General features: G+C 37.9%; 1 protein-coding gene across 1 annotated transcript in view; it reads right to left on the bottom strand.

The window, feature by feature from the left end:
• LOC104520633 (PDZ and LIM domain protein 5) overlaps positions 1-13,140 on the bottom strand; it is a gene marked incomplete at its 5' end in the record, with an annotated part of 88,739 nt that overhangs the window by 50,548 nt on the left and 25,051 nt on the right. Inside the window, 2 exons of the mRNA XM_029083606.1 lie at positions 3,153-3,565; positions 4,962-5,001. Coding sequence (XP_028939439.1) covers positions 3,153-3,565; positions 4,962-5,001 — 453 coding nt within the window. The remainder of the gene's footprint in view (positions 1-3,152; positions 3,566-4,961; positions 5,002-13,140) is intronic.

Here is a 13,140-nt window from a genome sequence, read left to right as displayed (position 1 = left end):
GAAATAAGTAGTCTTTCACATCTGTTGAAAGTGGGGTTATAAACAAAATATATCCCACCAGCTTCTCTTGAGGATCCTACTGGTCCCTTTTTTAAGGCTTAAAAGTCTACTAGCAATGACTCACTGAGGCAACAAGGTGGTGCCAGAGACAAAGGAAAATTATGAGCCAGGCTCTCCCTTAACTCAGCCTTGAGGCAAGGTGAGAAAAGACAAGCCAATCAAACCTCAATCGTATTTATCATCCCTAACATGTACAAATCACAACATATGGTTATTACTCTTACTTTGTTGTAAGAATTCAGCATCTGGCCCTTAATTCCATAGTGCTCAAACCATTTTTGCTTTTATACTGTATTTCACCATTTACTAGTTGTATTACCAACACCAAGCAGTCATTGGTACACCAAGAATTTATCAATACACACAAACACCACACCAATGTTTTGTGGAATAAAAAAAGCTGCAAAATGTAACACAGTGAAAAGCAAGATCACATCATGTCCAATGCAGACAAAACCATTTACTACACTAAGAAGTTACTGAGAAAAGCTGAAGCTGTTTTGCAAAATCTAAATATAACGCTCTGAGAGCTATAATTTTGCAAAACAAGAATACATGCTGGTTATTCCAACAGGAAAAACAACCATAATTCAACTCCAGTGCTGTTGATACTAACTTTGTCATTGCTGTTATCTGCAAGGGAAAAAGAGTATTTGATGTGTTAAAACATTCTTTGCTTCTTGAAATATTACAGGAGTTTCCAAATCCAAGCTCTGGTAAAGCCATATATCATGTAAGTCAAACTTTGAATCATCAAGAGAACCTATAAGGGAAAAATTTAGCCCAGCTGAGCTTAAACTGAGTGAAGTCTGTGGACAACTTACCCGTTTTAAGCAGCAGGCACTTTTTCATGCAAGAGTTGGCAAGAAGGTCTTGATTAAGAATAATTGCACGCAAGCTTGTGAAAGCAAATTGCTTTCTGTCTAAGCCAGGGCTAAACAAGGGAAACAAAACTTCCTTCCTCATTCTGAAGTGAAGGCAAGTAGTTTATTTCCTGAATGTAGTTTGAGGAAGGGAGGAAATTCTGAGTATGACAAGGTACACATCTGAAGAACTGCATTTGCTCAGCAATGCTATCTGTGAACAAGTTGTGGGATTTTTTGGAGGGTTTTTTTGGGAAAATGAGCAATACAAAACACAGAAGCAAAATGGATTTATTTCAGACATCAATTATTCTAATGTCAATGTTTCTGACATTTCATAAATGTAATTGATTCCATTTTAAATGGGGAACTAGTAAAGAAAAATTACACTTCTACAACGATGCTAAGTAAAACTAAGCAAGTCATGTAGTGACATACCAATATAATCACTTTAGGGGTTTTGTTTGCTTATTTGTATTTTCTGCCTTAGGACTGCAAGACAGTTAGACAGCCCAAATACACTATCGTAAGAAAGATGACAAAATAAAATAGGTTTTTACACCTTTAAACAATTTCAAGCTTTCCCCAACTAGATTTGCAAGACTGGCAGCAAGACAGGGATTTCCTAATCTGTCAGCTGTGATACTCTTCAGTTGATATTAATTCCATCCCTGAACCATAAGGCAGGGCATATAACATCACTCACCCAGCCATCCTATCTTGATTGTCAAGTGCTTATCTACACTTGCAGCACTTCCTTCCAGGAGACTTAATTTTGTTGCTATTGCTCATCTTTTTGAGTACTAATTGCTGCTTTTGAGTACTCTTTACACAGTATTTGCTAAAACAGCATTCCTGGAAAAACAGACAGTTTGCCAAAGCATATTCAACAAGTCTACCAGCATCGAGCAAGTCCTTGGGATCTCCCAATTTCATCACACTTCTATGCAGTGTGGACTCCTGCCATCAGCTGTTTAAGAAAGGGCTGGAAGTTACCGTGACAACAGTGTGATATAAAATGCATACGGACTGCATTATATGAGTCCGCACATGGAAAATATTCGTACTGCAATAAAAATGGAATAGGTACCTAAAGAAGTTTTTTTTTCCCCCCATGAGAAGCTCAAATGAAACTGTAATTTGTTCTGTATTTCAGTTGATGTGGATGTTTACTTTTCTGTAGGGCTCTTCATATACTTCATATTCTGAGAGAATATCAGAAGGAAGAGGCACTAGACCTACTTCTCCAGCCCCCCTCCTTTGAGGGATGGGAAGCAGTAACCACAGCTTTTAGGTTTTAAGCACAGGTTTTACATTCTGAAGATCGAAGAGAAACCTACAGTTCCCCTCCTGCCCTTTTTATTACTTCATTCAATCTGAAACAGGGCAGCGGTGCAGGTCTGAGTGCCCAGGATTGCTGCTGGGCTCAGTTTAATTTACTAATCTATTGTTTACTAGCCTAGATACTATACCAGATACAGTATAAGCCTTCTATGTGGCCTTACAGTCCCTTAAATATTAGGTCTCCAAAATCCACTTTAACATAAATATGTATTTTAACGTGAAAATTATTCAAATTTTAAATCTGTGTTGCTTTTTTAGGGAAAAGGCAACATTTAAAGTTGAGGTATTTACATTATAACACTGTAAAAAATCTGCTCAACCATGCCAGCTTCCTTGCATACATCTTAAAAGTTTCTCATGTGTTGTGCAAAGAAGTAATGCAACATCTGTCCCTTTGCCTCCCTTCCGGGACCTTTCTTCACCAGTCCTGATGGGGCCATGGCTGGTCTTTCAGAGCATCTCATTCCTGGCCACTGTGACACTCTCCGACCCTTCTTGACAGACTGCTCTGCATTTTTGAGTGCCTGCTGCTTTCAGTCACCATATCAGGAGTCAAAATACACAGTGAGACATAAACATTGAAATTAATACCAGGCTTGTTGTAAGGTCCAGAACACATCATAATCCATAAAGCACTTCATAGTCCTGATTCAATTTAACTGTGACACACTATAAACTGATATAATGTCACGCCTGAGAAAAATCATCACCAAAAGTCTGGCTTGGCCCTTGGAAGCATCACTTTAAAGATGTGAGGCCTTCCTCAAAGATTTGCTTCTGAGGATTAAACAACTCCTCTGAGCTGTGTTTTATTCATCCCTTAAACAAGCCCAGCTTTTTTCCTGTGAGGAAAGACCCTCACAGCAAAAAAAAAATCCCACCTACCCATTTTGCTGTTTACTCTCCCCCTGGTTTTCTCTGAATCCTCGTCGCGGCCCCTCAGCTACATCCTGGGCGCCGTGGGTGGCAGAGGCGCTCGGGGCGGCATTGTGCGCGGCGGCGGGCTGCCGTGGGACATTAACTGCAGGTTTAGCAGCGCTCGGCACAGGCGACCGCTGCTCAGCATTAGGCTTGGCATTAACATGCAGTCCAGGAGCAGCAAATGGGGCCGGGGCGGCAGCTGCCGCCTGGGCCGGGGTGAAGGCGGAGGACGGTGATGGGATGGAGGTGACTTTGGAGGACATTACGGCTCCAAACGGCCTCGGTGTCTTATTGTAAGCCACGCTCGCCGTGGCAGTGACTTTGGGTGCAACAGCAGAGGCAATGGGCACAGGCTTAACTACTTCTGTAGGTTCTCCCTATGCGAGATGAAAAACAAAAAAGAAACACACAAAACCACACCAAACGCATGCACATTCCTCAGCAGGGATTTTCACTGCTCTCAGGGGAGATAACCCATCTAGCGTGAAACGAAGAAGCACAGAAGCAAGCTTTACCAAGGTTACAGCCATGAAATGTATGGAAAAAAGTGAGCCATGCGTTTTAGGTAAGAGAATGATCCAAGCATGCACAAGCAATATGAAATCCCATGATTTTAACTCCTCTCATCATATCCAAAACAGACACCCCACAAATCAAATTCAAGACAAACTGAAGAACCACTATTGCAAAACCCACCGGGTAGGTCATGTGGAAAAAATTAGTGTTTTTTTTTTTATAAAAATCCACATTCCACCTCAAACCCAATTCAATATATGCACGTTCCCCATACACAAACAGCATGTGCATGTGTGCACACACTGTATATACTGATTTGTTGATACTGCCCTTAAAAGTGAAAACAGAGCCCTGGAGCACATTTATTAAAGGCCAGTGCTTCAGGACTTTAAGTTTTTCCAGTTGCACTCTACAAAATGTGCCCCAACATCTTCATATACCCTTGTCAGATCAAAACACTCAAAAAATGTGATATTCCCCACTCACCAGGGAATTATGTTTTAACATGGTGGTTCTCAAACTGTGGCCTTTCAAATCACTGTCAGAGCAGTAATCTACTATACTTTATGTTCACTGGAGAAGATTTTCAAGTACAGGTCATCTGTAAGCATTTTCAGGTTTGCAAACAGCCTTCTTATCTAAAACAGGGGTTTGAAACTATAGCTTGAGAACATAACATAGGAAGAATTTGAGAACCAATAAATTCCCTAGGGCTATAAGGGAAGTGAGGGGAATTCTTCTCCAAAACTCTAATATTTAGATAACCTTCTTTCAAATCCAAAGGAAGATTTCAGTGTCCAATTTTTTTTAAAAAAAAAAACAAACAACAAAACAAACAAACAAAAAAACCCCAAAAACCAAACCACCACACTACACAAAAAACCCCACCCCAAAACAGCCAAAAGAACACCCTCCCCCACCAAAAAACGCTATTACTGTTTCTCTCTTAGGGACAGAGGTAAAAATTCAGCAATATCTTTCTTAAAAAGTATTCTGAGATTTGGAAGATAACATTTATTCACCTCTTCTGTGGATAATAATTTGCTAGGTCTCTCAATTCTAAAAAATTAGGGAGGGGAAAAAAAAAAATCACTCAAAGATTTAAATGCTGCAATACTCTTAATGTGACACATGGAAATTAAGCATGTTATATTGAAAGAAAAGTTTGAATGACAGTGCTTATCAACAACAGGGTTTGGTAGATGGGTAACAGTTAGTGCCACATGCTACATTTTTTGGTTGTGATGATGAACATACCTTTGGTACATGAATAAGATCGGGTTTTTGTACAGGCACTCTGGAAGAGGAAAACATACACATAATCATTAAAAACAAGTTATTTAATGCTTAACCATTTCCCTCTTCCAACTCACCATATCTACCCACAGATATATAAAATATTTCATTTTGTTTCCTCTAAAGGAAACAAGAAGTGTTCAAGTTAAACCTACAACATTGTTATTAATACAAGGAAAAGGCAAAACCAAACTGGATTAATTTATTCAGATACCTTAGGAACTCTATCACCTATCATCAAGTACTATTTGATTTATAAATTCATAACATCAGATCGCCAGTTAGGAGATTTCATCTCCAATTTGCTTACTGTTTTCCATCCTTTCGGAAGAAACTATGTCACATAACTCAAAAGCTCTGGTCAGATAAACTGCATTTTAAACAGCGCATAACCTTTATTCACGCTTAAAATAGAAAGCTTCCTTTTAGAATAAGAACAACAACAATCCTTCGAAGGACTTAGCAAGTTAAATAATACAGAAAATTTTTGTACAGTCTTTGGTCTTCAAAGATAAGGTTAATGTCACTTGAACTCTATAGTAGATGGCAAAAAAATATATTCCAAACAATGTCTGCATTGAAACTACTGTAGGATGGTAGGAAGGAAAGGAAGTACCGCAATGGAAAGGATGAAGATGATAAAGAATTGACAGATTTTGTTACACCTAAAGTGAACTGGCAATATATTACAGGCAAAGGCATCTTTGCACATACATATGTGCAAAAATACACACACATACAAAATACATAAAAAACCCTCTGACACACTGACATTTTGTCTGCAAACATTGCTGCTGATACACTTGAGTCTTTTTTTTGCTGTTTTGGTAGAAAAGTGGCTTCCTGCCACATTTCAAAACATTTCTGGCCATATTTGGTAGCTGCTCAGAAAAGCTGGCACCCTTAATGATCCACAGGACCCAGCAATCATATCCTGCCTGCAGACAGCCCTGATTTCTGACATGTCTTCTAAACAGGGTTTTAAAGAACTGAAGACAGATTTCTCATGTTCCAAAAGATTATTTGCCAGGGAAGGAAAAAGGTTTGTTAATTTGAGATCGGCTAACAGAGGCTAAAATTCAGTTTAAACACATCCATTGTATAAGCCAGCTTTTCTATTTTATACCAGGAAAGCATGGAGAGATTGATTTGAATTAGGCACACTTGTCCCATTTAACAACTCTGGTTTGGGTTTTTTTTGTTTGTTTTTTTGTTTTTGTTTGTTTGTTTGTTTTTTTTACTAATTGCATTCAAAATGTTAACTCCTTCCCTCAAAATCATTTGGGTCTCAGGGCTCATCAGATTCCAGCAACAGGAATCCTGCTGCAGGTTCAGTAGCTAACTTGCAAAAAAAAAAGGGAGACACATACAATCCACATGCTACATTGGCAGGCAAAAAAAAAAAAAAGCCACAGCATGAGAAGATCATCTTCTGCACTTCACCTTCACCATTTGTGCATTGCTGCTGACAGACATTATGTCCACATCAACAGTAATTCTCAGAGAGAGGGTTTTGTCCGCTTCAAGGAACAGGCCCGTTCTCCCCTTTCCCACAGAGCGTGTAGCCTATGAGAAGGCTGACCTCCAGCCCTCCAAAGCGCTGGGGTGCATCATTAATCATTCCTAATTGCAGAATTGTCAATTTGCAGCAACAAAAGCAACAACAAGAAGAAAAAAATGCCAACACATATGGAAACTTCTTTCTTTTTTATGACCAGAGTTAGAAGGAAACATACATCTCGCTCCATATCCTAGGTATACATTTTTAATAAAGTAACTTGGAATATTTTGTGTATTTATTAAGCTGCTCTAACAGTAACAAGTAGAAAGACACTCATTATTCAAGTCAAATACCATATTTCATGCTTGAGAAAAAACAAAACAACTTCTCTTTGCTAATGCTGGATCTCGAAGTTTCAGTCTCATAAAAGGAACATACTTGAATTTTGGTGTTTTTACAAAATGAACAAATTTCAGTTTGCAATGGATGAGAATGCTCTGAATTCATCAATACAGCACTGAGCAAAAGTGACTTGAAACCACTATTTCCAGATGATCTGAGGACATAATCTTCAAAATTATAATATAAAACAAAGAAAGAGAAAGGAAAGAGAATGGAAAAAAGGCTTTATAACCAGAATGTTTGCAATGTTCTTTTAACACTGGAGTCAGAGAGCATAACATTACTTTATTTCCCCCAAACATACTTGAAACAAGGACATAAATTTGTGTATTCCAGACATACTTCGAACAGTTTAACTTGGCCTTGTTGACTTCAGACCATAATCAGACTAAAATCTGTGATTTATCCCATATTGTATAAAGAAAATGCTCACCCAGCAATCTGAGCCACCAAGATCTGAATGTGAAAAATGCATGGTGGTTAGACAAGACAGTACAAAAGGAAATGCACGCTTCAAGCTGAAAATCAAAACATGTCCAACACATACATTTAAGAAAATACATTCTTCAGGGCTATTTCTCTCAGGATTTTGGCAGATACTAGAAAATTGCATAGCAAAAAAATAATTAAACTGCAGAATCTTGTACATTTTCTCAGCTGTTAGCACTTCACTTGCCACCTAGCAATTAAACACATGCATGCTGGTTTGGTCATGTTGAATGCATGAATAATTGATGATAAAGACTTTCAAAATGAGATGACACACTTGTCCTGTTACTAGAAAAGTAGGATGGCTTGAAGCAAGATATTTTCTGAATGCTTTAAAATTAGCAGTTCAGTATATTAGTTTATGCAATATTTTCAACAACATACAAACAAAGCAAAAACATAAAAGCCCTGTATAAATGTTTATTATAAACAACACACACAAAGGATCTTGGCAAACAGTTACAGTTTTGAGCTTCTTATGAATTATTATAGACAGTGAATATAGAAGCAGCAGCCATCACTTACTGACAGCCTAATAATGAAAATGGAAGTGTACAAAGTTTTTGCACAAGCTTTTCCAACCAAGGCATTTGTTCTTTCATTAAAAAAGCTATATTTAGCCTGTCTACACAGTTCATCTCAACCTAACATGATCAAGTTTGTTTTCCAAACATACCATAAGCCATTCCTCTCTGATGAACACTTTTGTGACATTTAATGAAATTCAAAACATTCCGAATTCCAGTGCAGCCTTATTAGGAAAATTAATTAGTCTGCTCTTTGCTGTAAGCAACATGCCCAGAAAAAACTATTCATTCTTCAAATTCTCCTTTTATTCATTCCCATTCCGAGTATTTCACCCATAAAAAAAAAAGACACAAGCAATTCAACAGACCCCTTCTATAATTATCAATAAACAGAAAAATCCATTATTAAAGATAAAGCTACAGTATTTCATGCTTCTGCAATGAGTACAATTTGATACATCATCTCCAAAGACTGACCATCAATGAAAACACTGTAATCCCAATAATTAGTACTATGGAGGTAAATTCAATGAAAAGCAAGAATTTTTTGGACAAGTCTCAGTTGTCCTGTGTGTATAATCACACAACAGAGGCCCATACCCTCAGACAATAAATCTCTAAAGCTTCATTATACCTAAAATCCAAAAGACGTTCCAGATACATCTCTCTGAACTCCATTTAAAGTCCCACGACCCTCAGTCCTTCTGCCCTTAGTAAAGGCACTATATATTCTTAACTTAAAAAGCAGATGCTGAACTCAATGGAAAAAATCACAACATAACTGTGCTTATGAGCCTCTCTATAAACAAGGGTAGCACACAATACCAGTATTAACACAGGTATTGTGTTTGGGGTTGTTGTGTCTGTAACTTAAAGGATTGCTCATAAACTCTAGTGTGAGATACAGGAGGCAGCTGCAAAGCTTTCACTGCTGAAACAAAGTCAAGGCTGGAAGATTTTCTGCAAAATTGTATTTTTTTGGTTCCAAACTAAACCTTTCAAAGAAGAAGGAAGAAAGCAAGGAATTTTTCCCACTCCTCTCATTTTCAAAACTAACTTATTTTTCCTAGCTGATCAATCAGGATACAGGTTTTGGCAGCAGGTACCATGTCCCTGAAAAGCCACCGGTCAGATCTTCCTTCCAAAAACTTTTAGAAGTTTTGCCATTGTAGTCTCCAGTCCTGTTCATTTGCTTCATTTTTATTTCTAAAGAGCTGTCAGTTGACAGGGCAGAAAGCTAAATATATTTGCTTTTCATAAATTAGCCAACTCAAGAAAAAAGATGACAAACATTTAACATATATAACAAGCCCTGACTTTCACTAGAGGTTATCTGAACAAAAACAAATGCAGATGCAATTTAAAGCACAGAAGAAAGAACAATCCAAATATATTTCTTTTTTCCTTAGACCTAAGCCCTTTCTTTATCACAGATATAATTAACTTCTTACCAACCTTGCTCTGGCTCACAACAATAAAAAAGCAAAAACATTCTTAAGCTTGCTTCTTGTTGGAACTTATACACCATCAGAAATGGTTGCCTTATATACACTAATACAACACACAACTACATTTCCCACAGTTTTGTAGCAACGTACACACTGCCCCGGGCAATACCAGTTGTTAAATCAGCACTTTGGCATACTTGCCATCACAAGCACATGTGGCTTTGAGACTGCAAACCTGCACACATCCCAGTGCATAGCAAAGCAGATATAGTAAAATTACCATTAAGTACCACTCAATGAGAACTGCAGTCTGTTGCAGTCATTGCAAAAAGGAGGTTACTTTTTTTTTTTCTCCTTAAGAAACATGGTAATGTTTTCAAATCTATACTCTAGTCATCATGCTTGCCGACATACCCACAGATGGCTGTCAACAACATTTTTCAAGTCATTCTCTTTTTTCTAGTTTATTATTTTTGTTTTCATTTAGTTGAACGTATCAAATTATGACAAATATGTCAATGACAAACAATGCAGACTTCAGTACTGACCGCCTGCTTAAGAGAGCAAATGGCAACTTCAAACCAGAGAGAAGATAAGATGCATAAATGGCACTTCAGATATGGTACATCTCCAGGAGTCTTAGTACAAACATCTCATTCTGCAAACTAATTCTTACATTAAAAATAGATTACTTCTCCTCTTGTGCTAAAAATACATGCTGTAAACTTACGATAATTCAGACATTACAATACAAACTATATGAGAGAGACTTGTCTCGGCATTAACAAAATATTGAAGAGAGTTTCTATGGATGTTTCATTTGTATATGAAGTGACAGAAAAGATCTCTTCAGTCAAATGGGCTATTTTAAAATAACTTATATCTTTTGGGTTTCATGCCCTTTCATGAGGTATATTTAGTGGAGTATGCTGGGAATATCAGTGTTTATTCCTGGACAGAAGTGTATATCGAGTATTAACACCTTGCTTCATTATATTTAGCCTGGGAATATTAGTTCACAAGTCACACTCAACAAATTCCACATTTTTAGTAAGTTTAAAGGGGGAGAATTAATATAAAATGCATATCAGCTTTTTACATTTGGTAAACACTACATAATATCTTTACAACCTCACATTGGGCACATTAGATTATGATGAAGCATAAGGTCACGTAAAAGCAAGAAAAATTATGTTGCTTTACTGGCTATTTGATAGTTGGCCAAATCAAATGCAGGTCCCTCCTCTTAAATTTAAATAAGGTTTGGGATTTCATTATTATGCATTAAAATAAACAGTGCTGACATTTTAGGAGAGCAACAGGCTGCCCTCTGCTTTGGTATTCGTACCCACAAAGGATTAGTTGTTTTCAAGACCTCCCAAAGGCAACCACTGCTCATAGTCTCATTCCTGTGGTCTGTGGCAACCCTGACTAATGCATTTGTAAAGAGAGTTTAAGTGCAGGCAGATAATATTTTATTCTACTAAAGTAAAATAAAAGAGCAAACAAAAAGCTAAGGGAAAAATACCGTGGAACTATCTTACTTACCTTCTGACTGCCAGAGACTTCTAAAAACATGCTTCTTGCTCCCATGAAGGCAGAAGGTTTAGAAACTTGAGAGAGCCCATGTGTAAGATCATCACTAGACTAGAGGGCATGCCTGTCCATACCTGCATCCCCAGCACCACGTACGGGTGAGTGCCTTGCGGTCCTGTACAGCACACCACTGCTGGTTGTCCTAGAAAAGTTATAGAGCAGCCTACACACAAGTGGTAGCTCATCGTGTCTAAATGACTGAGTTCTTTAGGCAGGAATCCCATCTTGCCTCTGCTTGGCTACTCACATGCGACAGGAAAACTCATATCTGGTATATAAGATCACCTTACACATTACCTTCAGTGATGGTGGCCATTTCTATCACTTATGCCTTGTTATAAACTGAACTTTTAAATTTTCTTTAAGCTTTCCAAAAGCTTCCTTGCCAAGTAACAGTATCCACATGACAGCTAAGTGCAAACAACAAGACAAAACAACTATATCCAGGCTTTTAATAAAGTGGAATTTATATGTCTGATTTTCTTTATAACTGCTTATTAGATACTAATTCTAACACAGCAAGCTACCTTTTAAAAATAGCCAGCTTAATGAAAAGCATAGGTCTAAATGACTTGCAGACCTAGTCAGTCTTCCAAAGCCCTCAAAAAAACTGCTCAACCTCATGCTGACTTCAGTTTGTCATCAAATCTAGGTTATAATTTAGGAGATTCAACACCAAACACTAAATTATTTTTTCCAGTGCTTTCTGCAATATGGTGACTAACATTTAAATTACTTCCTTTGTCTAAAACACAGCCCAAATAAGCCAGAAAGTGCAGTCACATCTATTTTAACTGGAAATTCATGACAAACAGCTACCCAATTCCCAATATACCTGTGTTTGGAATTTTTATTGCCTGCCCCCCCCCACGCCCAACCTTAAGAACATGCTTGGGAATGAGCATTTATATCAATTTTTTTCTCTCAAATGAAGAATCTGGCAATTTAGTGAGCCATTAGATTATTATATTTTCTTTCTCATGGGAGCTAAGCACATCTCTCTCCTACGAAGCAGCTCATCCATCCCTGGCTTCAACTGAAAAAAAAAGAAAAAAAAAAAAGAAAAAAAAAAAGAAAAAAAAAAAGAAAAAAAAAAAAAAAAAAAAAAAAAAAAAAAAAAAAAAAAGAAAAAAAAAAGAAAAAAAAAAGAAAAAAAAAAGTTTAGTGGAAGCATAGTTAACCAAACAAGGGAAAAAAAAGACAGACCTGTTTCCAAGGTGTCAAGCAGCAATAACAAAGAAGAGCCATGTTCTTCACTAGGTCACCAGCATGGGAAGCAGTGTCACCTACCCAGACTCCAGAAGCAGTGCCCAGGCATCTTTGACCAAATCCCAGCTGCTTCCTGACACTTCCTGCTTCTTATCAGCTTACAACGAAATGGGAACAGTATGAGAAACCTAATACTACAACTTCTGCATTTTCATCTGTGGTGTTTGGAGCTGTACACGGTCTCAACCACATGGACATACAGAGAGTCTGCTGCAACTGCACAGCTCTCAGGAAAATCGCTGAGGCTGGTCCAGAAAAGCCAGGGACATGGCAGAAACCACAAAAAAAAGAAATATGATGCTAAATATATCAAAAAGGATGAACTCTGTTGATTTTAATAGGATATGCTATGGTTTTAATTCTTTCCAATTAAAGAAACACTATTTCAGGAACACCATTAAGCATTTGTCTTGATTCCTGAGTGTGATCTACCACCAAACAAGCAAGTTTTCTCTTTCATCCAGCCTCTCATACACCTCTTTTTCCCTCCTATGCCACCCCGGCTGCGAGGGATTAACATCCAGCCCTCGAGGTGCATAAGGCCAGGGCCTGGCTGGCAAGCTGCCGCAAGGACAACCATGGACCTTTCCACTGCAGGGACACTGCAGCCAGCATGTATGACATCAGCCTTCATTGCAGCAGGTGTGTTTAGAGAAGCTCATCCAGGCTGTCCCCAAAGGGGTCACCATCACAGGTGGTAGTGGCTGTGGACAGCAGAGCTGAAGCACATCACAGAATTATTATAGGATCAATTTAATGAACATACACTTTCCAGAAGAAGTTAACTTTTCCACTACAGGTCCTCACTTTTGTTGTCCTTTTATCATTTCTGTGTATTGTTTATATGTTTAAGGTAACTGGCTTAGCAGCATGTATTGCAGGTCTATCATGCTCAGAAAGGCTATTTA

This window comes from Antrostomus carolinensis, unplaced genomic scaffold, assembly GCF_000700745.2.
Source record: "Antrostomus carolinensis isolate BGI_N321 unplaced genomic scaffold, ASM70074v2 scaffold3520, whole genome shotgun sequence".
Taxonomy (NCBI): domain Eukaryota; kingdom Metazoa; phylum Chordata; class Aves; order Caprimulgiformes; family Caprimulgidae; genus Antrostomus; species Antrostomus carolinensis.
This window is presented reverse-complemented; position numbering and strand designations above follow the sequence as displayed.